Source organism: Aquarana catesbeiana, linkage group LG03, assembly GCF_042186555.1.
Source record: "Aquarana catesbeiana isolate 2022-GZ linkage group LG03, ASM4218655v1, whole genome shotgun sequence".
Classification (NCBI taxonomy): Eukaryota; Metazoa; Chordata; class Amphibia; order Anura; family Ranidae; genus Aquarana; species Aquarana catesbeiana.
The window spans coordinates 281790653-281817863 of record NC_133326.1 but is presented as its reverse complement, the minus strand read 5'-3'; the positions used below and the strand labels follow the sequence as shown (position 1 = coordinate 281817863).

At 42.2% G+C, this 27211-nt stretch overlaps 1 protein-coding gene across 1 annotated transcript in view; it reads right to left on the bottom strand.

The window, feature by feature from the left end:
- Positions 1–27211, bottom strand: part of TMCC3 (transmembrane and coiled-coil domain family 3) — a 105772-nt gene that overhangs the window by 22496 nt on the left and 56065 nt on the right. The window contains exon 2 of the mRNA XM_073620171.1: positions 7789–8705. Coding sequence (XP_073476272.1) covers positions 7789–8705 — 917 coding nt within the window. The remainder of the gene's footprint in view (positions 1–7788; positions 8706–27211) is intronic.

Here is a 27211-nt window from a genome sequence, read left to right as displayed (position 1 = left end):
AATAATAAAGATGGCACTTTTAAACAGAAAATGCAGCTTCCACATTTCAATGTGGACAAGTTGTAAAAAACATTCTAGTTTGGGAGCATTTAGGAGGCCCATGCTCTGGTGAACGGAGCAGGTTATATAGATGCTCCCTTGGAGGAGCTATGCCAAACATGCAAATGGGTAGACCTTCTAAAAGCAGCTCCTTTTCCTCTCAGAGCCACATCTGTATGTTGGCTGAGCCAGAAGTAAAAGTTGCTGTGTTTAAAGAACAGGTAGGACTCTGACTGCTTATCGTTCACTGCTGTATTTCCTGAATGTGAAACTTCCAAGTGCAAACACCAATGCAAAGAAGCAACAGCATTTGCAAAAGTATGGCCATTCAATTGTGTGCAGGCTGTACAAAGCACATTCAGCTCCCCAGGCACGAGAAAGTGCCAGGAGCAATGACTTACTAAATAATAAATTAGGAATAAGAATGATGGCCTTTTTATACACAAATGACTTGTCCAGACTGAAATGGGGGAGCTGCTAGAAAAAACATTGTTTGGGAGCATTTAGGAGGCCCAAGCTATGGTGAACAGAGCAGGTTGTATATATGCCCCCTTGGAGGGGCTATGCCAGCCAGACCTTCTTAAAGTGGTGTTCCGGACGAAATTACACTTTTTAACCACTTCAATACCAAGGGCGTCATATGACGTCCTGGGCTTTGAGCGGGTATATCTGAATGATGCCTGTAGTTACAGACATCATTCAGATATTGCCGGTTTCAGCCGGCGAATCTCTACACCATAGGAACGATTATAGCGGCCGTTCCGCCGCTTGATCGTTCCTATGGGAGGCGAGAGGGGACGTGTCCCCCCCCCCCCCCCCCGCCGCCCTCCGGTGCTTGCTCCGACTCACCGTTACGATTGGTGAGGCGGAGAGTGGATCCGCCGGCGCCGGATGTAGATCATAGGAGATTTCCGGCGGACCAGATCGTCCCCGGAGTCTCTATGATCGTCGGAGGCCGGGCGCGATGTTATGACGTCATGCCCGGCCTCTCCATTCAAAAAAACGGCGCCGCTTCGGCTGGGAAGCGGCAGTCTTTTAATTTTATTTTTTTTTATTTCAGGCTTCCCAGCCTAGTGGTGAGATATGGGGTCTTATTGACCCCATATCTCACTATTAAGAGCACCTGACATGTCATATTGCTATTACAAGGGATGTTTACATTCCTTGTAATAGGAATAAAAGTGATCAATTTTTTTTTTTTTTTTCAAAAAAAGTGTCAAAATAAAAAAAATAAATTTTTTTTTAAAGCGCCGCTGTCCCCGTGTGCTCGCACGCAGAAGCGAACGCATACGTAAGTCCCGCCCACATATGAAAACGGTGTTCAAACCATACATGTGAGGTATCGCCGCGAACGTTTGAGCGAGAGCAATAATTTTGGCCCTAGACCTCCTCTGTAACTCAAAACATGTAACCAATAAAAAAATTTCAAGCGTCGCCTATGGGGATTTTTAAGTACCGAACATTGGCGCCATTCCACGAGCGTGTGCAATTTTGAAGCGTGACATGTTAGGTATCTATTTACTCGGCGTAACTTCATCTTTCACAAAATGCAAAAACATTGGACTAACTTTACTGTTTATTTTTTTTTTTTTTTTTTTACACAAAAGTTTTTTTCCCAAAAAAAACGCATTCGAAAAATTTCTGCGCAAATACTGTGTGAGATAAAAAGTTGCAACAACCGCCATTGTATTCTCTAGGGTCTTTGCTAAAAAAACACATATAATGTTTGGGGGTTCTATGTAATTTTCTACATGTAGGAGCAAAGTGTCAGAATTGGCCCGGTATTGAAGCGGTTAAATAAAAATACCCCTATAATACACAAGCTTAATGTATTCTAGTAAAGTTGGTCTGTAAACTAAGGTCTGTTTTGTTAGTTTATAGCAGTAGTTTGTTATTTTATAAACTTACAGCAGGCCGTGGCAATCTTAATTGTGGGCATCTGAAGCCAGACTGTATTTCTTCCTGGATCTCATCCTTGCAGATCTCGCACATGCTCAGTGCAGCACAAGCAGTGTAATGGTTTTCAGGTCAGGTTTCCATAGCAAAGGCAGTGTCAGAAGTTGCCGCCCCTTCCCAGAAGGTATTGCCAACAGGAAATGATGCGATGGGCCACGGCCAGGGAGGAGGAAGTGAAAAATGAATACAGCAGATATACAGTAGGTGCTGACAAAAAAAAAAAATTTAAATATCCAATTCGTTTACAGTGCACAGTTTAGTGAGGGATGCTGAAGAGTTGTGAAAGTGGCTGGAACTCCACTTTAAAGAAGCTCCTTTTCCTCTCACAGCCTAAGGCTCCTTTCATACCAGCAAACCCCAAAGCTGAGCGATTTTCAGTGCAACTAGAGACAGACTTTGACAAAACTTTAATCAGAATTTTACACTCTCTGGTGCTAAAGTTGTGTCAAAGTCGGATCAAAGTAGTGCAGGAACCTTTTCTGAAGTCGCAGTGACTTCAGTAGTGTCAATTGGAATCGCTCTCATAGAGATGCATGGCATTTCACATGTCCTGCGACTTTAGGTCTCACAAATCAGATCCTAAGTTGCACAAGCGTAAAAGGAGCCTAAAACAGGAAAATCATACATAGCTAAATATTTACAAGCCATGTTAGTGATGCAAGCATTGTGTCAATATCAAGCTAAAGAGAGTTCATTCTGAAGCAATAAAGAGAATTTGCAAGAATGTGAAATGCTTATCACAGATTTTGAAACATGTTGAAAAATTCCTGTGATTGTTATTGATTTTTTTTTTTTTTTTTTTTTACCACAGAAAGAGGAATGGTTGCTTCATAACGTGTGCCCCATCTGTACGTTTGGCTGAGCTAGCATTCAAAGAACAGGTAGAACTCGGACTACCTACTGTTCACTGCACAGAATCTGCCCATTTACGGCTGGCCCAAGCCAGCTAGACTCAAGTAGCCCGTGACTGGGTACTTTCAGCATACACAGCATGCATGTATAACACACATTTATGCAGTTTTTTTTTTTTTTTTTTTTTTTAAGGATAGTATACAGGATTTATCGATTTATCGTGAACAAGTTAAACATTATTATTTTAGTGTTTACATTAATGTATATGCCCTTTGTGTTTCCAAATGCTCTTTTTTTTACATTTTTGTAGCTAAAGTAGGGATTTTGCAGAGTAACCACTAGAGGGAGCTCTGTGATTGACTCATCCTTATTCAGTGTCTCTGCTTAACAGCTGTTGAGATAATGTATCTACTTAACAGCTTCAGCCCCGGAAGATTTTACCCCTTCCTGACCAGAGCGTTTTTTGCAATTCGGCACTTCGTCGCTTTAACTGACAATTGCGCGGTCGTGCGACGTGGCTCCCAAACAAAATTGACGTCCTTTTTTTCCCACAAATAGAGCTTTCTTTTGGTGGTATTTGATCGCCTCTGCGATTTTTATTTTTTGCGCTATAAACAAAATAAGAGCGACAATTTTGAAAAAAAACGCATTATTTTTACATTTTGTTTTAATAAATATCCCCCAAAAATATATAAAAAAAACATTTTTTTCATCAGTTTAGGCTGATCGTATTCTTCTACATATTTTTGGTAAAAAAAAAAAAAAAAAAAAAAAAAAAAAAAAAAAAAAATCGCAATAAGCGTTTGATTGGTTTGCGCAAAAGTTATAGCGTTTACTAAATAGGGGATAGTTTTATGGCATTTTTATTAATATTTTTTTTTACCAGTAATGGCGGCGATCAGCGATTTTTATTGTGACTGCGACGTTATGGCGGACATTTTTGACACATTTTTGGGACCATTGTCATTTATACAGCGATCAGTGCGATTAAAAATGCACTGATTACTGTGTAAATGACACTGGCAGTGAAGGGGTTAAGTATGTCCTAGGGGAGTGATTACTAACTGTAGGGGGATGGGCTAGCAGTGTCATTACTCTGATCACTGCTCCCGATGACAGAGAGCTGTGATCAGTGACACTTGTCACTAGGCAGAACGGGGAGATACTGTTTACATCAGCATCTCCCCGTTCGTCCTCTCCGATCGAGTCTGCAGGACCCGCCTCACGGAGCTCCCGGCCGGCGGCGCGCACGCAATGGCACGGCGGGGAATTCAAATGGACGTACCTGTAAGTCCATTTGACCAGCCGTGCCATTCTGCCGACATACATCAGCGTGCGTCGGTCGGGAACCGGTTAAATAATACATTGTTTCAGAAGGGTTGACCTACATTGTGTGTTGAAGCAGTAAAGCTGGGTGTGTGTGATATATATATATATCTCCTGTTTCCCCGAAAATAAGACCTAGTGTGATTGTCGTGATGGCTGCAATATAAGCCCTAGTTAAAGTCCTTGTAGGTCTTATTTTTGGGGAAACAGGGTATAATATATATATATATATATATATATATATATACATACATATATATATATATATATATATATATATATATATATATATATATATATATATATATATATATATATATATATATATATATATATACACACACACATACATACACGGTCACACAACATGAGATGGTTTTCTTAACCGCTTCAATACAGGGCACGTTTACCCCCTTTTTGCCCAGGCCAATTTTCAGTGCTGTCACACTTTAAATGACAATTGCATGGTCATGCAACACTAACCATGTGAATTTTTTATCATTTGTACACGTAGCTATTGCAATCTGAACCTGGTAACAGGTAATGATCACTTATATGTACCATTTGGAGTGGTAATCAGAGAGATCGTCTAAAAGAAAACTACAGTGCCTTTTGTTACATTACAGCCTTTAGTTCAATGTTTTTTTAATCTGAATTATATGTGATGGATCAGAACAATTGTCTAAGTTGGTGAAGTAAAATTAGAAAAATATATACATAAAACGATTTTTCAGAAATAAAAACTGATAATTGGCATGCGCGTATGTATTCACCCCCTTTGTTATGAAGCCCATAAAAAGCTCTGTTGCAACCAATTACCTTCAGAAGTCACATAATACGTGAAATGATGTCCACCTGTGTGCAATCTAAGTGTCACATGATCTGTCATTACATATACACACCTTCTTGTAAGGCCCCAGAGGCTGCAAAACCTAAGCAAGAGGCACCACTAACCAAACACTGCCATGAAGATCAAGGAACTCTCCAAACAAGGGACAATGTTGTTGAGAAGTACAAATCAGGCTTAGGTTATAAAAAAATATCCAAATCTTTGATGATCCCTAGGAGCACCATCAAATCTATCATAACCAAATGGAAAGAACATGGCACAACAGCAAGTCTGCCATGATGGGGCAGAATAGCGCCCCATCCTTGGTGCCAGTGTCCTCTCGGTTCCTCAGGCCTTCTCTGCCATGTCTCCTCCTCTTCCGCCAAAGCGTTAGGCATCCAATAGGATTGCCTAATGCTTTGGCCAATCGGGAGACAGGTCTCACTGACCTGCATCCTGATCGGCAGGGAGGAACGTTAGTGTGAAAATAGCGAAAATTCATTTGCTATGTCACACAACAGGGTGGGATCGGGACGCAGTGCTCTGCGCCCTGATCCCACCTCGTTTTGAAGCAGATCTGAGCCTCTGGCTCTATTCATGTGCTTGAAGATACACACCCCCCCGCCATAGTGTTTCATGTGTCCGGCGTCCTGAAAGGGGCCGGGCACAGGAATAGGGAGGGCGGCGCCCGTGCGCCCACAATGCACAGGCTGCCACTGGAGGAAGGTGCTCTGGTCTGATGAGACTAAAATTGAACTTTTTGGCCATCAAAGAAAACGCTGTGTCTGGCACAAACCCAACACATCATATCACCCAAAGAACACCATCCCCACAGTGAAACGTGGTGGTGGCAGCATCATGCTGTGGGGATGTTTTTCATCAGTCGGGACTGGGAAACTGGTCAGAGTTGAGGGAAAGATGGATGGTGCTAAATACATGGATATTCTTGAGCAAAACCTGCACTACTATATGTGTGATTTGAGGCTAGGACAGAGGTTCACCTTCCAGCAGGACAATGACCCCAAACATACTGCTAAAGGAACACTTGAGTGGTTTAAGGGTAAACATGTAAATGTGTTGGAATGGCCTAGTCAAAGCCCAGACCTCAATCCAATAGACGATCTGTTGTCAGACTTACAGATTGCGGTTCACAACTTGAAGGAGCTGGAGCAGTTTTGCAAGGAAGAAAGGACAAAAATCCCAGTGGTAAGATGTGGCAAGCTCATAGAGACTTATCCAAAGCGACTTGGAGCTGTGATAGCCGCAAAAGGTGGCTCTACAAAGTATTGACTTTAGGGGGTGAATAGTTATGCACATTGACTTTTTCTGTTATTTTGTCCTATTTGTTGTTTGCTTCACACACAATAAAAAAAAAAAAACACCATCTTCAAAGTTGTGGGCATGTTCTGTAAATTAAATGATGCAAATCCTCAAACAATCCATGTTAATTCCAGGTTGTGAGGCAACAGAACTCAAAAAATGCCAAGGGGGTGATATCTCAATCTCTCTTTTTTTAAATGAATGTATACATCCGTTTAAAAACAAACTTAAAGCTGAACTCCAGCCTTTGCTACACTTAGTTCATTTGGGCAAATCTGGCACATGTAGCAATGTCCCTCACTCACATGTGAGGCTGGATGTGTGGTATCAAACTGTATGTAGATGAGGCTACATACAGCATTCCACACTGTGTCCCGGGTTAGAGCTGAGACTTCCTGTCTCATACCCAGAACACACTAGAGTCTGATTGGCGCTCAGCCAGCCAATCAAGAGAAAGCGATGAAGTCTAGCAATGAATACAAAACTTCCTCTAATTGGCTGAGTCAGAAGTTGCAACCTCAGCCCACCGCTCTGACTCTTTGTATTCGTTGCTAGAATACATTGCTTTCTCCGATTGGCTGAGCGCCGTTCAGATAGCCTCCAATGTGTCCTGGGTATAAGACAGGAAGTCTCTGTTCAAACCTGGAACACAGTGCAGTATGTAGCCTCAGCTACATACAGTTTATACTGCACAGTGCCAGGACAGCCCACGGTGAACATGCAAAACTGTGTGTCCACCCTCCCCCCCCAATGTATGTGCACTATGCATCCCGAAAAATCCCCCCACAAAAACACTGAGCACTAATCTGCATGCTTAGCCCCAAGCAGAAATTCCCCCTCCTCCCAGTATAAATCCACATCCCTGCTAACCCCCCAGCTCCCCCCCCCCCCAAAGAAAATGCACCCTTCCTAGCACAAATCTTCTACCCCTAGTACTCTTCATCTCCCTCCCGCTTCAAACCCCCCCCCCCCCCCCCCAAATTCACCCTCCTAGCACAAATCCCCCCATTCCCCCTCCCTACATATATCCCTTTAAATCACCACTCTTGGCACCCCCCAGAACAATACTTACCCCCTGCTTCCCCCCCAAAATACCCCCTTCCAACACAAATCCCCCCCCCCCCCAATCTCCTTGTTGCGCCCCCCTGCCTCACGTTACCACAGTGCCCAGGCCAGCCGCCCCTCCTGCCCACACCTTGTCCTGGCCCCAATACCGCACATCCAGCAGCCTCATGTTAGCAAGGGACTTAAGTCGTTTTTTCCCAAAAATGTAAATGTAAAGTGTAGCAAAATGTAATGTCTTGCTGGAAAAAAAAAAACTAAGTGTAAAGTGACGCAAAAGCTGGGAGTTAAGCTTTAAATCATTGCATATTCCCTTAAAGTCAAACAAGCATAATTTAGAAGAAAGAATTAAAGAAAAACTTCATAAACAAGAAGTTTGACATAAATTAGATATAAATTGTTACCTGTATCTTTCTTCTTGTAATGTCTGTGAAATAAAGCCATAGTCTCTTTTGAACTGTAGTTTGAGTGACTCAATGCCTTCAGCCAGCTGAGTCTGAGCCTCTCTTATTTCTCTCAGCTCTTCTAGAAATACAGCAAGTTCCCCTTGGCTGACATTAGCATTTGTCGTTCCTCCATCATATGCCTGGTTTCCATTACTATCAGCTGAGCCAGATGTCCCGCTAGAGCACTCATCATCGCTTGCATACTTGGGCTTAGTGACCATTGTGGCACTCCCACTTAAGTTCCTAGCATTGTTCTCTGGGTGAAAGTCATCGAGCGTGTTCTTTAGATGAGCAATGTTATCAGCACTTCCAAATTTATTACGAATAAGGTTTGCAAACTCCCGAGATTTGTTGAAGACAAACATTGGCGGAGTCAAAGAAACCCCCGGTACACCCATTTTACTGTGCTCTGCTGGACCAGTAGGTCTAGAACTACTGCTCACATCCCTTAAAGAATGCTGTAAATCTTTAAGATGTTCTTTGGAAAGGTCTTTTGTACTTTTTGTTGCAGAGCCATTTTGCTCTATGTCCTTTAACTTTTTATGATACTGTTCCAGTTTTTTCTGCAGCTGTGCAATTGTATGAGCCGATTTCTGGTTCTTTTTCTCAAAGACTTGTTTAATTCGATTTGCCTGTTGCTTATCAGCACTATTCACCAGTTTCAAGTACTCCGCCACATTGCCGTCACGGGCCGTTTGTTCAATTTTAATCTGTTCAGTGACTTTGAGGATTTTCTGCTTTAGGCTATCAGCAGAAAGTTTGACTTTGTGAAAGTCCAAGATGCCATCAGGTATGTCAAAGTTAAGGTTGGTATCTGATCCTCCTCGTCTGATATTTAGAGGCAAGCTGAGTGTATTCATATCAGATCTGTCCACCTAAAAGAGGATGATATCAATTTTACTCATGATCTGAGTTACATTTATATTCATAAACTTAAACATTTATGGTAAATGCATTAGGTTTCATCACACTTTGGATGCCACTAAAAGCTGTGTAATATGAAAGTTCCATAGCATGTCTGAATGAAAGGGGAGTCCCATACCATATTGTTTAACCACCTCAATACAGGGCACTTTCACCCCCTTCCTGCCCAAGCCATTTTTCAGTTTTCAGCGCTGTCGCACTTTGAATGACAATTGCGCGGTCATGTTACACTGTACCCTAATGAAATTTTTATCATTTTTTCCCCACAAATAGAGCTTTCTTTTGGTGGTATTTGATCACCTCTGCGGTTTTTATTTATTGCGCTATAAACAAAAGAAGAGGGACAATTTTGAAAAAACACAATATTTTTTACTTTTTGCTATAATAAATATCCAATTTTTTTTTTTTTTTTTAACAAATTTTTTCCTCAGTTTAGGCCGATACGTATTCTTCTACATATTTTTGGTAAAAAAAAATTGCGCTAAGCGTATATTGATTGGTTTGCGCAAAAGTTATAGCGTCTACAAAATAGGGGATAGATTTATAGCATTTTTATTATTTATTTATTTTTTACTAGTAATGGCGGCGATCTGCAATTTTTATTGTGACTGCGATATTGCGGCGGACATATCGGACACTTTTGACACATTTTTGGGACCATTCACATTTATACAGCGATCAATGCTATAAAATTGCATTGATTACTGTGTAAATGTGACTGGCAGGGAAGGGGTTAACACTAGGGGGCACTCGAGGGGTTAATGTATTACCTAAGGAGGTGATTCTAACTGTGGGGGGAGGGGACTGACTGTGGGGAGGTGACCGATCGCTGTCCCTATGTACAAGGGACACGCCATCGGTCTCCTCTCCTCTCTGACAGGACGTGGATCTGTGTTTACATGCACAGATCCACGCTCCTGCTCTGTTACCCGGCAATCGCGGGTGCCCGGCGGATATCGCGGCCGCCGGGCACGCGCACCGGGTCCCGAGCGACGCAGCGGGCACGCGCGCGCGCCCCCTAGTGGCTCGGAAGGCGAGGACGTCATATGACGTCCTCCCAGAACAATAGAAGCCTCGTCCAGCCGTCATATGACAGTGGGCGGTGGCTTAGCGGTTAAAAGTGGTTGTAAACAGCTGGACGTTTATTTTTTTTTATTTTTTTACCCGCAAGGTTAAGCCATAATGTACTAGTATGCATTGTATTCTAGCACAATATGTGAAACTTACATGAAAACGAAGCATGCCAGCGATGCAATGCTGGAGGCCGCATTCATCTTCATCCTTCTTGCTTCCAGGTTCGCGGACCCGGGTCTGTGACTGGCTGGGGGCCCACGATGATGTCCCAGGGCTCTGAAGGAATGCCGTGGGCAGCCGTTGCTTCAGAGCACATACGCCAGTGATATTTAGTGTACATGCAGCCAGTGATATCTCCTAAACAGCCCACGTTTAGGAGATATTTACACTAATTATGGGTAAGCCTTATTATACGCTAATCTAGAAGTAAAATTTAAATGGGTTGTAACCCCCCCCCCCCCCCTTTTTTTTTTTTAAATAACAAATATGTCATACTTCCCTCCACTGTGCAGTTCGTTTTGCTCAGAGTGGCCCCGAACATCCTCTTCTGGTGTCCCTCAGCGGCGCTAGTGGCTCCACCCTGCATTGAGTGTCCACATTGGAGAAGACTCTAAGGTGGACATCCGTGCGGGAGTGCTCCCGAGTCCTGCATCTGTGTCTATTCAAACAGAATGCAGGACTCGGCCCCCGCCCCCCGGTGGATTTAATTGACAGCAGTGGGAGCCAATGGCTGCGCTGCTATTAATCTATCCAATCGGGGCACGAGACACCAGCTAGAGATGGTGTGCTCTTTCCCGGCCAGAGGATGACAGCATTCCAGGTAAGTAGCAGCTGCAGCACTACAGGAGAGGAGGTTTTTCACCTTAATGCAAAGAAATCTCCCTCCACTAAGCCAGACTCAGTGGAGGGAGATTTCTGCAGCATATTTGGCAAGTACAGAATCACAATACAGGGGGTCCCCGGGTTACAAACAAGATAGGGACTTTAGGTTTGTTCTTAAGTTGAATCTGTAAGTTGGAACAGGTACATTTTTTAAGTGTAGCTCCAGCCAAAAAATCTATTTTTAAGTTTTGTAGATAGCATAGGGAAGGGTTATCACCCCTGTAACATTTGTTTTGCTGTCTGTGCCCCTGTTCAGAAGATTTCACCTCACTTTCTGTCCCAATGACAATTGGATTTTGAAAATTTGGGGTTATTAGGGAAACAAGGATTGGTGATAAAGCATCAGTGGAGACACCTTTTTCCCATATTAACACTTACAGGAGTGAATTTCCCTTCCTAGGGGTAGATTTCCTCTCACTTTCTGTTGTCTCCCTCCGTTTGTAAGTAGGAGTCGTTTGTAAGTCGGATGTTTGTAAGTAGGGGACCCCCTGTATATATAAAATAATATGCAAAGTGGTTGGAGGAAAGCTTCAGAATGGCAAAGATGTTTTTATTACAAATTATGCGAGAAGACTGCAGTTCCTCTTTAAGACCGAGTACCGATACTTTCTCAAGTACTCGCCAATACCAATTACCAATACCCATTTTATAGTGTCATGCAACACCTTTTTTATGGCTCATTTACACCATATATGCATGAAAACTGATAGGAAAACCACACAGATTTCTCTTGCACAGCCATCAGTTTTCATGTGTGTTTCAGTGACTTTTTACAGCCTGTTCTCATAGGTGTGGGTTGGCCGCAGTGAGATTTGAAAAAAAAAAAAAAAGTCCTGTGCGATTTCAGTTCGCTTCAGATGCAATTTCTAATCTCATACACAATTATCATTGGCATTGCACCTGAGCCACTGAGCAAATACACGAGTACAAGTACTTGTGCAAATGCTTAGAATCGATAACGATATCGGTGCAATGATAATACATTCCACATAATACGGTAATTATGCTATCAAAATTGCTGTGCTGTAAACTGTCCTGTTTCTTCTTGCTTGAGGCTGCCATTTTGCTGAAGCCCAGAGCCCCTGAGCTGCAGTAAATCTTTAGGCTGTCAGCAGATTGGCCTCTACAAATTCAGCACAGTTCCTAAAAAATAGAAAAGCAACTGAGCATGTGCAGAGCAGGGTGAGACCGTATATTACTGGATTTTAAACAGTATAGACACTTATTTTCAATGTTTTACATGGCTATACATGCAAAAGGGGCCAGCCTGAAGTGATCTAGCAGGACTTAAACTGGAACTTTAGTCAGAAATTTAAGTACCAGAATACCTCCATTTTAATAGGATTATTTTTTTAAAATGCAGCTGTATGAAGATACAATATGAAAACGTGCACCATAGATCTGTTTGGCATAGGCTACCCTAAAATCATCCACCCTTTATGTGTTCTGTAGCTAAAAATCCACATGGCAATAATGATTTACTGTGGTTTACCAAAATGTTTGTGCAGTTACACCTTAACCGCTTGCCGACTAGCCACCGCAGTTGTACTGCGGCAACATGGCTCGGCTGCGCGAATCGCTGTCATGTTACGCCGGTAACATAGACGGCCACTAGGGGGCACGTGCCCTGCTCGCCCACAGAGCAGATGCGAGTGCCCGGCGGTCACGATCCCCTCCCGGCTCCCGCGATTGCTCAGGGCACATAGAGAACCAGGATGTGTGTGTGTAAACACACAGTTTCCGGTTCTCTGAGGGGAGAAGAGACAGATCGTCTGTTCATACAGATTATGAACAGCGACCTGTCATCTCCCCTGCACAGTCCCCTCCCCTCTTCAGTTAGAACACACACTAGGACACTTAACCCCTTCACTGCCCCCTAGTGGTTAACCCCTTCACTGCCAGTGACATTTTTACAGTAATCAATGCAATTTTATAGCATTGACCGCTGTAAAAATGCCAATGGTCCCAAAAATGTGTCAAAATTGTCCGGGGTGTCCGCCATAATGTCGCAGTCCCGATAAAAATCGCAGATCGCCGCCATTACTAGTAAAAAAAAAAAAATTAATAAAAAAAGCCATAAAACTATCCCCTATTTTGTAGACGCTATACCTTTTGCGCAAGCCAATCAATATACGCTTATTGCGATTTTTTTTTTACCAAAAATATGTAGAAGAATACATATCGACCTAAACAGAGGAAACATTTTTTTTTTTTTATATATATTTTTGGGGGATATTTATTATAGCAAAAAGTAAAAAATATTGCCTTTTTTTCAGAATTGTTGCTCTTTTTTTGTTTATAGCACAAAAAAAAAAAAAAAAAAACAAAACAAAAAAAAAAACGCAGAGGCGATCAAATACCACCAAAAGAAAGCTCTATTTGTGGGAAAAAAAGGACGTCAATTTTGTTTGGGTGCAACACAATTGTCAGTTAAAGCCACGCAATGCCGAATCGCAAAAACTGCTCTGGTCAGGAAGGGGGTAAAATCTTCCGGGGCTGAAGCGGTTAAAGCAGAGGTCTGCAAACTGTTGCCCTGTGCTTGCCTTTATCCAGACCTTGAGGCACTATTCCTCCCACTGACACCAACAAAGGGAATGACACCAGAGATGGAGAACTAATTCTCCCACTGACACCAAGGATGGGGCACTATTCTACACCAATGCTGTATTTTTTTTTTTTTTAATACTCCCACTGACCACCAAGCCTATGGCATGGTTTACTCCCACCAATGCCAAGGCATTTTCTACTAAGTCAGCCGTCCCTAAAGTCTGAAGGACCACAAACTGGCCCTTTGTTTAGAAAGCATGGGAGACCCATGTTTAAAGGAATGAAAAAGAATCAAAAAATGTCTGGGGAGGGACCTTCGTCTCTAACATCTTGCATCACAGTTGGTGTATATACATTGACGAATGTTCCCACAATTAAACAACGTAGCAGTGGAGGCAGTGGTTGCAACCTCATATGAAACCTTGTTAAACTTTTTCTTTAGGGAGAAGGTCCCTACAGGGGGAGGCAGGGTAATGCTCAAATCTTCTAAACGTGTCCTAGGGATCTGTCAGAAACATATAGCAGATGTCCCCCTTCACTAATCCCCCAATGCTCCACTTTGGGTCAACCCATGTCTGAAAGATGGCTATAAATGGTCTAAATTTGGACTTGCATATCTCCACAAACTATGATGCGGGTGAACTCAAAACGTTTGCACAATTGAGGAGGGAACTGGGAATCCCTGATTCCTGAGCATGCCAATATACCAGACTGAAAACATGCAGCACAAAGTCAGTTTGGGACCAAATCGATCTCCTTAGAAAAGACGACCTTAGAAAAACTCCTTGTAACCCCTGAACACACTAAATTAATCTATAGCTACTATAATGTATTGATAGGTAAGGAAAACCCAAAAGAAAAATCAGGAAGAGATGGAGCATTATTATACCCGAGTTAACCGAGGAGCAGTGGGAGGAAGTATTAGCCTCATATACACCCACCATCTCAGCCAGAGACAAAAATGATACAACTCAGGTACTTACACCAAATGTACTACACACCCCCTTAGACTGTATAAAATGGGAAGAAGAGAAACTTCCACGTCATAAATGTTTAGCGGTGGAAGGATCATTTCTACATATGCTATGGGATTGTAACAGGATATGTCCTCTCTCTGGTCACAGGTGACCCAATTAATTGCTGATACATTTGATATCCTGGATATTTGTAGCCCATTACTGGGAATTCTGGGCATAATGGAGGATGAAGTTATGAGTAACAATTTTACTACGATTACTATTCTTTTATGTCCATAAGCCGATTGCCATCAACTGGATTAGGAGAGACCATCTCACCTTAACCTCTTGGAAGGGCCTGGTCAATGACAATGTAAAACTATATAAAATGAATTGTGAAGCCAGGGGATGCCCCAAAAAAAAAAAAAAAATGTTTGGGGTAAATGGATTAACTCTGAAGATACAGTGCCAATTGACACTTAAGATATCTCTTTTGGAATATGTATGATCGGAGATCTGACTGAATCGCAATATGTAAATATGATTTATAGCCACTGGACAAATAACAGCACACATCACGAGCGTTGACAGAGAGATTCATCTCTGGGCTAGTTTTATTTCTTCTTTACATGACTATGTTCTACGTTTTACATTTCATAGTAACAAATACAAAACAGAAAAAGCGCTATTTGTACAATTGACTATATTGAGTTACGAAGTATGGATACTTGAGATATAATAAGAATAATTATATAATGGTTTTATGTATGTGATCTGCTTTTTTTTTCCTTCTGTGTATGTACACTTGGCAAATGCATAAGAAGAAAAAAAAAAAAAAAAAAAAAAAAGGCTGGGGAGAAAGCTCATTTACAGTGTAGAATATGAAAAGTTTGCATCCAGCAGCATTTGGCATCTATTTTTACAATCAAGAGTTTGCAGGCAGGAGTTAATTTTCTGAAAGAGGGAAAATATCCCTTCTAGTCAGATTAATATGCCAATCTCATTCTGAAAATGCTAGTTCCCTGGCTATCAAGAGTCAAAGCGCACACACACACACACACACCTTTTTCCTGAAACAGGCTAATCTTGAAAATAAATCTACAGTATATGCGATACTGGCAATTACACGGCACCAAGCAGCTCTAGAGACATAAAATAGGCATGCTAGACAGATAAAGAAATCTAAAAGCAAGCCTGTAGGTGTAAACAGGACAATTCTACTATCGTAAAACCGTCTAGAATTTCCCACTTTGCAAAATGTGCTTAAACAGCTTAACCTTAACTGTTTTTTTTTTCCCTTTAATTATTAATCCTCTTCAGTCCACTCAGGAGAATTATGGTCAACAAAAACAGCTCCTGCACTTGCTTACTTTGCAGTTCTTATGTATATTACAAGAGGCTACTGAGAGTAAACACGGCAGTATGTCTGCAAACACCCCAAACACTGTCTGTCTGTACCTTTATTGTACAGGTAGTTTACACGTAAATATTAACACTACTAGGCGGATTACAGCAAATACATCCCATTTAAAATTAAATAAAAGTCACAGCTAGTGTTTCCATATTAAAAAAAAAAAAAGAAAAAAAAGTGCTTGTGTATGCAGCAGCAGCAGCTAAAGTAATGCCTGGTATACACAATGACATTATCGGACAAATGATCGTTTTTTTTTTTTTTTTTTTGCATGCTAATCTCATATTGAAAATGAAGAAGAGGTTACTAAAGCCACAAAAGTCATCATGAAACAGAATAAAAATTCAGAAGCGATGTACAGGCATACATGTATGTAAAACGAAAAAGTACTTATTTTTTCACTTCTGGGGGGGGGTCAGGGGCTGTAGAGGGGTGATCAGCGTCTATAGTGGAGGGCCATAGGCTGTAGGGGGGGTCAAGGAGTGAAGTTTATAGTACTGTACAGTAATCCACTTACATTTAGGGGGCAACTCTGGGCTGCCTGGTGGGTATGGCTGGCGGGAACTTTGCCTCTTCACTGGCGACAACTCTGGGCACCAGCTCCGCCTCTTCCAGGTCATACTGCGGCTGCGCGGCATGGGAGGTCTGTACTTGCGAGATACTTTACATACGCCCACGGGTATGTCCATACTCGAGAGTATATGTAAAGTGAGTGTACTTAAAGCGGGGTACGCCTGTAATGTGTTGTATTTTCGACCAACAACTGTACTGATTAAAATGAAAATCGTGCAATCTGGTATCGTATGAGAAAAATTTTCATGCTTGTCCCAACAGATAACATCGGATGAACTGTCGTGATTGGCTTTCAAAAGCAGTGTGCTAATGATGGGATTATTGTAGATCACTTTGAAAGCCGATTTTTTTTGTACGATTTTCTGATCCTGTGTACGGGTTATTACAATGCTCTTCTGACAGCGTCTAAAATAATGTTACAATGTATGTCCAGCAGTACAAAGAATTAGCAGCTTTATGTGGCTTTTATACTAAGAAACCTGTCACAACCAAAAATGTGGCAGTTTGCAAAGCAAAGATGTTTGGAGGATGCAAACTTCAGAGCGGTCATCCTTATCCTTGCTTGCCTACTTATTGAACCTAACTGGAACAAGCATAGAGGCCTGGAGTTCTCCATTTGCATGATGCATACCTAAAGTGTCACTAAACCCACATTGTAAAAAAAAAAAAAAAAAAAAATCAATGAACGGTGTATTACATGCTGTTCATACTTAGTCACTATGGGATTCGTTTTCTGTATTCTGAAAAAAAAAAAAAAAAAAAAAAAAAAACTTGGTTGTTCCTGCTGCTTTATCTCCACCTTCTGTCCATGTCCCCAATTCAGCTAGGGATTTTGTAGCTGTGGTGGCAACTCTGCACATGCTCAGTTTTTAGTGAGTTTCTATGCTGAGCATTTCCTCCCTATCACATCTGAGCAGGCCATGTGACTATAGCATCACACATGTGGGTGTATATACAGTAGTAAACAGCTCACTCCCTCCCTTCTCCTTCATGTCCACTAACCAGCTAAACATAACAGGGGCAGGATTTTTACATGTAGATTAATGGAGGCTTCACCTCCCTCTAATTCTAAGACACAGGCAAGAGGGGTGTGACACAGCCTGTGACTGGCATACATCCACCCACACCATGTTATTTCAAAAAATAATAAAGATTCGATTTCAAATATATATTTGTATGACATTTCAAAACAGTTTGATATTCATTTTTATACTGTATTCCAAAGGCGGTTTCTTTGTGAACATGTGACCAGCAGCAGAGGACTAGAGGCTCCTCCTGCTCATGTTTCCCTGCAGACAGGCTGGCAAAGAGCTGGGTCATGTGAAAAATAAAAATCCAGCTAATATCGCGATTTTATTCATTTAGATATTCTTTTTTAAAGGAGGGATCTAGAAAGTGCTGTAAAGCATCACTGGGAGAGGTACAGTGGGTGTGATGCGGCCTTTCCCAACTTTTTTTTACCCTAGAGCCCCCAGTTGTTCGGGAACTACAATTCCCATCATGCCTTGTCATGTCTGTGAATGGTCAGAGTTTTACAACGTAGAATATATATATATATATATATATATATATATATATATATATATATATATATATACACATATATACATACACACACTTTTTTTAAAAACGTTTCTAGACGCAAACGCGGCATATAAACGCAGCTAAACATCTGTTTTTAGATGCCGGTTTCTAGCTGACAAGTTAAATCATTCAGGAGAGGTCCTGTGTACACGAAGCCTTACCGCAATTACAAGCTGTTACAGGCATTTGGCATTTCAAATGCCTCTGAACATCTGTCCTGAACGCTTTTTTTGCATTCCAAAAAATGCTTCTAAACTCAACTGCCTAGAAACTACTATAAACGACCCTGTGTACATGTACTGAAAAGGTAACAGAAGAGAGTTCAGGGGCAGCTGGAAAAAAACGCCCAACTGCTCCTAAACGTCCATTTACCAGCAGCAGTATACATGAGCCCTTATAGTGGTGACCAAAACGTCACCTTTACAAATAACCAAAAAGACAAATAGTGTTATGCCGCTAGCTCTGCTAAAGTGGGGCTGGCGCCAACACTATTTATTTATTTATTTTTATTTATTTATTTCAGGTACTTATATAGCGCCGTCAATTTACGCAGCGCTTTACATATATATATTATACATTCACATCAGTCCCTATACCCTCAAGGAGCTTACAATCTAAGGTCCCTAACTCACATTCATACCTATACTAGGGCCAATTTAGACAGGATCCAATTAACCTACCAGCATGTCTTTGGAGTGTGGGAGGAAACCGGAGTACCCGGAGGAAACCCACGCAGACACAGGGAGAACATGCAAACTCCAGGCAGGTAGTGTCGTGGTCGGGATTCGAACCAGCGACCCTTCTTACTGCTAGGCGAGAGTGCTACCCACTGCGCCACTGTGCCGCCCCTATACAGCGATCATCAAAAACAAGGTCAATCAGCCCCAGCTCAAGGAACCCCTAGCAGCCTCTGGAGGAACACTGCAATGTGTACTAGACCCCTTTCACACTGGGGCACTTTGCAGGCGCTACAGTGCTAAAAATAGCGCCTGCAAGTCGCCCTGGAAGAGCCACTCCTGTTTCTCCAATGTGAAGGCCCGAGGGCTTTCACACTGGAGCAGTGCACTGGCAGGATGCTAAAAAAGTCCTGCCAGCAGCATCTTTGGAGCGGAGAAGGAGCGGTGTGTATACCACTCCTCCACCGATCTGCCCATTGAAATCAATGGGCAGCGCGGCTATACCGCCTGCAAAGCGCCTTGCGGGTGGTTTTAACCCTTTCTCGGCCGCTAGCGGGGGGGGTAAAAGCGCCCCGCTAGCGGCCAAATAGCACTGCAAAATTGACGGTAAAACGCCGCTAAAAATAGCGCCGCTTTACCGCCTACGCACCCACTAGGGGTCTAAATGTCCTCCATTTCAGCTTATCTAATGCCCGTATACGTTTGGTCCTGGTGCTCTGTAGCTTACAAATGAAGGTACATGGCCCCAGAGAGGACTATGAATTTCTATTCTTACAAGCCAAGGCTAACACAATGACCAGAAATCTGCAGACAGCAGTTAAACTAGAAGTTGAGTCAGGAATCTGTTGCAGTATATCCAAGGAGTGACACCGATAAAAAAAAAAAAAAAATCCATACATACAAAGAAACCAAAACAAATAAGTTCCGAAAATAAGTAATAAAATGTAATGACTCAGGGGAAAAAAAAAGTATTGAACATATGAAGAAAGGAAAGTGCAAGACACTAGCTGAAATAGTGCTGTGTAATAAAATAGATCATTAGATTATAATAAAAGATATATATCTATATCCACATATAGATAGCTAGATAGACACACATACCACGTTTTGACTGAAGTTGGACTTTAAGAACTAAAGCAGCATTGCTCTTCTTTGCACAAACAACTTTTTGCTCCATATTACTTGTCTGAGAATCTGAATACACAAATCCCATTTAAAGTTTTGCACCACCTTTTACAGAGTTATTTACTCCTAAAGTTGTATTCTGAGCATAAAAGATATACCAGATTCACTCTGCACTCACAAAAGCAGGTTGCAAATAATTTATTATGGAAAGAGGAAATTGAAACACTCCCTGCCATATATAATAGCCAGGTTCAGATTTCACTTTAAAACAATGATACTAAAAAGTGACCCTGCTGATTTTGTGCAACCAATCATTTGCATTCAAGAACAATTTTATCCAAACACCTGTGTTTGTATTATGTGAAAATCAATTGAAATTATAAAAGAAAGCGTTTTGTTCTATACAGAAATTGCCTCAAATGCTTTAAATCAGAGTTTGATCAAAAGACCTTTCTACTTCAAGCTGAGTTTCTAGCTTAGAAAATGGAAAATTTCCTTCCTCTTAAGTTACTTGCATATACAAATATAATACAAGATGACTTTGCATAAGTAAGGGCTGATTTTTAAAGTCTCTTTCCCTAGTATTCTATAAGGGGAGATTTACTAAAACTGGAGCAGCTTAGAAAATCCCCCTATATTGTCTACTACATTATTTTTTTGGTGGGATAAATTTGGTCTTGTTTTCACAATATAAAAAGTGATTAGACAGTCTCTACAGCCGTGTTTAAACTTTAAGTCAAAGCACCTTTTAGAACTGCGCACAATCTTGGGTCACACCAGTCTAAAATTCCCAGTTAGACTTACGTTAACGTTACCTAACGTTATTTCTAAGAATTTTCCAGGACAAACATGGGAGATGATTAGTTTCTCCCTCTACAGAAAACACAATTAGAGCAGTTAACCCCCCCGTGTCTTTCAGTTGAGATAAAGTAGATTACCTCCATCAATGCACAAGGGGAAAAATATAATTCTATAAAATGAAAGGGCGGGAAGTAGGCTTGCTCTCCTGGAAGTTTCCTATAATAACCATTACCAGCAAGTCTAACTGGGAATTTCTGCAATCATCCTTTAGGACAGCAACTGGAGAGGAAAAGCAATAAATCAAGCCTACCTCAGAGAGGGATCACTGCTAGTAGACCATTATTGCTGGACACTAGGTTTGGTCACTAGCAACTTTCAATTCCATAGTACCTTGACTAGACACAATAGCTTCCCTCCATTCTCGATGGTAGCGAGGATTCCCCATACTGTCCCAGCATCAATGTCCTTCCCAGTGTTATCAGAAGCACTTCATTCTGGCCGCCAGAACTGACGACACTTCTGAACCCGTAGCTTGGGCCGAACGTATCCACTAGGCTATAAGCCTTTAGAACTCCACACAGTCCCAACAGGTACTGAACACAACAACAGGCCCCTTTCAAAACCCCACATAGGAGGAGGAAAACAGGGCTTACCAGCCAGGGGCTTCAGGAGTTGACCCCCTACAACTACTTTGGGGCCGAGATCCTGGAAAGGAAAAAGGGGAGCTCTCCAATATGAAGCAGAAGGCAAAGGTAAGACAAATTAAGTGGATCCGCATCAAGAAAGGGATCGCTGACCCCACAGCCATCCAGTCAGGATAAAACAAACATTGTACTGCTCCTGCATGGTAGGAAACACAATCCAAACTGAGGGACAAGAGGGGTGTGAGGCGGCAGGGCTGTCAGTGAGCAGAGTGAGGCGGCAGGGCCGTCAGTGAGCAGAGTGAGGCATCACTGGAGATGAAAGACCTTCAGGGCTGCCATCTCTGCTCCTCTTCCATCTTCAGTTGCTGGATAAGCCATTACAGCCACCTGTGCGAGGAGATGAGGAGGGCACATAAACGGGTGCAAATGCCAACAGTATCTGTGCTGCGCCACAACTGGATTTTAAAGTGCGTCTATGACACTTTATGAATTTCCCAGGAGGTCTTCTAGGATTACCTGTACTGACAGTGCTCTGTTCTACATGACCTAAAACAATATGCTTGGAACACTGGCAGACAATTTTCTTTAAGACCACATATACTAGAGCCAGTTTCAACAGGGTTCTTTTTGATTCATAACTACTTCTCTTCATGTACAAGTCTATCAATGCAAAAACCATCTGACGAGAGTCAACAGCACCTAGTTTGCGCAGCGCTTTACAATATGAGGGCAGACAGTGGAGGTACAATACAATTCAATACAGGAGGAATCAGAGGGTCCTGCTCGTTAGAGATTACAATCTAGTAGGGAGGGACAAGTGATATAAAAAAGGTAATAGCTGTTGGGAGGAGGTGATAGAGAAAACTAAAGTACAGTTAGGTGAATGCAGGATAGGCTTCTCTGAAGCGATGGGTTTTCAGGGATCGTTTAAAATCAAACAGAGTAGGAGATAAAAATCAGACAGATTGGAGTAGGGAGTTCCAGGGGATGGGAGAGGCTCAGGAAAAGTCCTGGAGGAGAGAATGGGAGGAGGTGACAAGGGAGCTAGAGAGCAGGAGGTCTTGGGAGGAACGAAGAGACAGACTAGGTCACTGATGTAGCTGGGGGCAGAGTTGTGGATGGCTTTGTATATTGTTGTTAGTATTATGAATCTAAATTTGTTGGGTGAGTGGGAGCCAATGGAGGGATTGACACACAGATGTAGCAGACACTGAGTGGTTGGTAAGGTGGATGAGTCTGGCAGCAGCATTCAGAATGGACTGAAGGGGGGGATAGCCTATGTAAAGTTAAGCCAATGAGAAGGGAGTTGCAGTAGTGGAGGCAAGAGATGACCAGGGAGTGAACTTGTGAGTGAGCTTTGTGGGGTCGTTGGTTAGAAAGAGACACATTTTGAAGATGTTGCAGAGGTTGAGGCGGCAGTATTTGGACAGTAATTGGATGTGGGGCCGAAAGAATAGTTCAGAGTCCAGGATTACACCTAGAACCTCAACCTTGGCATGCAGGGATAGGCTGAGCGTTGCCCCATCGATCTTGACAGAGAGATCAGGGGAAGGGTCACGTGGGGGAGGAAATAATATGAGCCTACAATAAAGTCTCAAACATCTCAAACTGATATAGAAAGCACGCTGCACTGTCCACACTGGCCTTAACACACAGCACTGGCCCATTTAAATTTACATCATTATGGTCATCATTTTCTTAGAGGTTATGTATTATAAAAAAGGTAAATCCAGGATTCATGAACAAGAATTCATTTTCTCTCCCTCGTATTACAATCCATGAAAACTGGTGAATAATCATCTCTACAGCAAGAAACATCCATACTAGGAAAGAAATACTGTGCGTTTCCATCACGGAATGCAGTCATATTAAATTACAATGTCCAAGCAAGGTACCATCATCTATATTAGAGTGCCCTAGTCACTATGAATCATTTACAACACAAGATGAAAAGAAAAACAAAACAGGTATGCGTTTTCTTTAGTCCTCACTTTGACAATACTCCTGACATTTATCTGGTTGCTAGGAGATGCATCCTGCTTGCCGAGTGTACAAAAATTTTAAAGGAGTAACTAAGATCCTTTGAAACCTTACATGCTGCAATTACACTGTCGCCATCACAACAATGGGCAAAATAGGACACGTCTAGAAGCACTAAAATAATCAGTACATTTTACAAATCGATATTTCTATATATGGTACTGACAGGTTTAAAAGGAAACGATCGTAAAATTAACAAGCACTACCATTCTGCCAAGTGAAGGATACTTGACAAGGGCTTTAAAGCGGAGTTCCACACAAAAGTGGAACTTCCACCACTCCTGGCATGTCTTTTTTTGGGTGGGGGGTACCTTATCTTTAGTGGGACTTCATGTCCCACTTCCTCCCGCCTCTTTTTGGCCGCCTAAGCGACACCTCCTCTCGCCCTAGGCGGCCCCTCACTGCCAGAGATCTTCTGGGACACAACACAGGTCCAAGAAGATTAGCTGGCCAATAGCAGAGCGCAGTGCACGCCCGGCCGTGAAGCTGTAACGGCTGGGTGCCCACAGTTGCTATGACGGTGCCGAGGAGGAGAGGAGGTGGAGAGGAGCAGGGCTCCAGGCAGCTGCATCACTGGACCGTGGGACAGGCGAGTGTCTTTATTAAAAGTCAGCAGCTACAAAAAGCATAGCTGCTGACTTTTAATAAAATAAAAAAACGGGTGGAACTCCGCTTTAAGAACGTCAGGTACAGGATCATTTTTGTGAGTGGGGTTTGCACCCACAACAGCCCACACTAACCAGAAGATATGATGAGGTTTCCAGCTAATAAAGTTAGTAAAAGCAAAATGCTACAAGTCAATACAAACACCCATTGCTAAAGCACATAATACTACTAAAAAGGAAAATATGACAGCAGAGCAGATTAAATAGGCACAGTGACATTTAACTTAAGGGCTTATGCACATGGCCGATTAGGAGCTACACTGCCAGATCAGTGTATTTCCATGGAGGATACCACCATGGGCAGAAGTTTTTACAAACTAAAGACTTCACACGTAGTCACACATTTAGGCCCCTTTCACACTGGCTTTCTGATCAGGTCTGAATGTCAGTTTTTCAGGCAGACCTGATCGGACGCTCCATTCACTCCTATGGAGCACCAGATGTATGCAGTGACATGTCCACTGACACCCACCACTATCCAATCCAATCCTGTCCGTAAAATCAAGAAGGATGGTGACCCCATTTTCCATCCGTCTGGCGGATCGGATGAAAAAAAATGGACAGGCGGTCCGTTTTCATCCGATCTCCCCAAAGAGGAGAGTAGAACTCGACAGGTTTGTCTCTGCGGAGCGGAGCGGAGACAGACATGTCATCCGCCTGCTCAGCGGGGATCAGAGGAGCGATCCTCCAATGAGCAAAGTGGAGTCTGCTGGGCGGACTGCCCATGTGAAAGGACCCTAAAAAGGTGTAATCTACACTTGTACGACTTTCTGAAAAGCGATCAGCATTGCAACTTAAGAGTGAGCAGTTGGGCGGGCGGTAAAAACACTCATGCGATCCGATTCTGGAGCATACAGACAAAAAAAAAAAAAAAAAAAAAGAAGGATCCTGCACGAGTTTGGTCAGAATGTGATGTGAATTCAGCTATACAATCTGAATGGCCGAGTTCGCATCTCACAGACATCACATGAGATTTGCACAGCAGTGTGGTGCGAATCACATGCGATGTCTGACATCGTACCAATGTGAACCCAGGCTCAGTGACCATCTGTGATTAGGGACGGATGTTCACGCCTGGACATGAACCATTTATATGCAAGGACATACATTGGTCCTTAACCACAGGTAATCGTTCAGTGTCTGATTACATGCTGACAGTGGCAGCCCTACTTTGATTTGTACAGGCTTCAAGTCTACAGCTAATAGGAAATACTTAGCCCACCACACCCAAAGCAGAAATGCACTGATCAAGCTTTTGTACAGCCCCAAATCGGCCATGTGCATGACCATTAAAAACACAAAGTTTAATAAATAGGCTGAAACATTTCCTAGGTTAGGATCGGTTCACACCTATATGTTTAACACTTTTTGAAGAAACGCACTACAGTCCATTTAACATGGTTTCCTATGGGACACTTTCACATCTATGTTTTTTTTCAGCCACTGCGTTTTTGGAAAGGGTCAGGGACTTTTTGTTAAAACACAAAAAACAGTGCGTTTTTGGCTCAATAGACCCCAATGGTGAAGCTGCAGAAAAACATGTAGTGCCTTTTTGCCGCGATTTGTGTTTTTTAATCCACCCAACAAATTGGCCAAGCATAAAAAAAAATTTAAAATGCGTCAAAAAAAAAAAAAAAAAAAAAAAAAAAAAAAAAGAAGGTGTGCAAAATGCACTGCAAAAACGGATCAAAAGCAAACTGCGTAGGTGTGAACCAAGCCTAGGGAACAACTGCTCGCAAAGTAAAATGGATCATAAAAGCTACTAAGGGAACGCTCGGCAGAAAAAATGCTTTTATAGGTGTTTGGGGTTTATTTTTGTCCATGCACACATAGGCATTTACAGGCGTTTAGAAGGGGAGTGTTAACAGGTTGATGAAAAAAGAAACGCGTAACCTGTGCTTTCAGGACCAGACCATTTGAGCAGAGAAAATGTGCATGCATTAATGCTGTACGCCTTTAAGCATCAATGTATTGTATGTTGAAAAGCACTGCGTAAGCAGTTGGCGCTATATAAATCCAACAAATAACAATGGGCAGAATAAATATTCTGGCCAATATAACACATTGACACCAATTGCACATAAACACATGTGCAAAATGCAGCTTTTACCACGTTTAAGCAGCTTTAATCTTGCCAGGAGAAAAAAGCATTTAGAGGAGCTGAGCGAATGCCCAGTGTTCATGAGGCCTCATACAAGCACATAAATAAAATATGAGAAAATATCCATCACCTACCACATGTCCGTCATATGAAACAAATTCCACACACAGGTCTAGATACTAAGCATCAGCTTAGGAGAGGAATGCCAAACAGCAAAAGGCTCCTCCATCCAGTAGCAATCATTCCAAACAGCCGGCTGATCAAATTCCCACTGAACAGCTGATGCACAAAATCGGGTCGCTGCCTTATAAAAAGACAGCTGTGCTAAAGATCCATCCATGCATACAAGCATTTTATCCTGGCTAACTGCACCACGACAACTGCCCATACAGACTACAGTATGCAAATCAGGGGTCCAGTCTTTCCGGTGTCTCCACTAACTGCATTCTTGTTGTGTGTCAGTGGTACAAATGGAGGCCATAAACAGCCAGGCAACTAGTATTACCCTTTCCTTTAGGAAGTCTGCACACTAACAGATCAATGCATCAGATCTAAAGCATTGAAATCTTCACACTTGTCAATATATTCTTGTGGCCAAGTCTACAGCGTTTAGGTGTTCGAGGTCAAAAGTGAACTATGAACTGTATGGGGGACAGCAGAAATCCAGCCTTACCTTCAGTTTTGCACAGGTGTAACTACAGGGTTGGCCAGTAAAAGCAGGTGGTTGAGCCTCAGTATTACCGCTAAGCTAAGGCATGCAGGGCTGTACGCATGCTACAGCTTTGCTTCATGGTGGAGGGGGGGAAAAAAAAAAAAAGGCATCTGACCGAAAAGTTTATTCTGTCGGCTATTGTGCGCAGGCGCCATCTCGCCGTCACAACAGCTGATCCTAAAATCAGCTGTTGTGCTGTTCCGTACGGTGTATGTGCAGTACAACCCAGGTACTTTGATATCGGGCACCTCGACAGAACAAGGGCAAAGTCGGATCCAAAGTGGTACGACTGTCGTGTCGTACCAGTGTGAACCCGGCCTGAAAGAAGATATATATTTAAAAAAAAAAAAAAAAAAAATTGTATGTAAAAAAATTAGCCGGTTAATGAAGATGATTAAACTTTAACCACTTCAGCCCTGGAAGGATTTACCCCCCCCCAATGACCAGGCCATTTTTTTGCGATACGGCACTGACGCTTTAACTGAGAATGGCCATGCGACATTATACCAAAACAAAATTGATGTCCATTTTCCCCCACAAATAGAGCTTTCTTTTGGTGGTATTTGAACACCTCTGTGGTTTTTATTTTTTGCTCTATAAAAACCAAAACAAAAAAAAAAAAAAAAAAAAAAAAAAAAAGACAATTTTGAAAAAAAATAAAATAA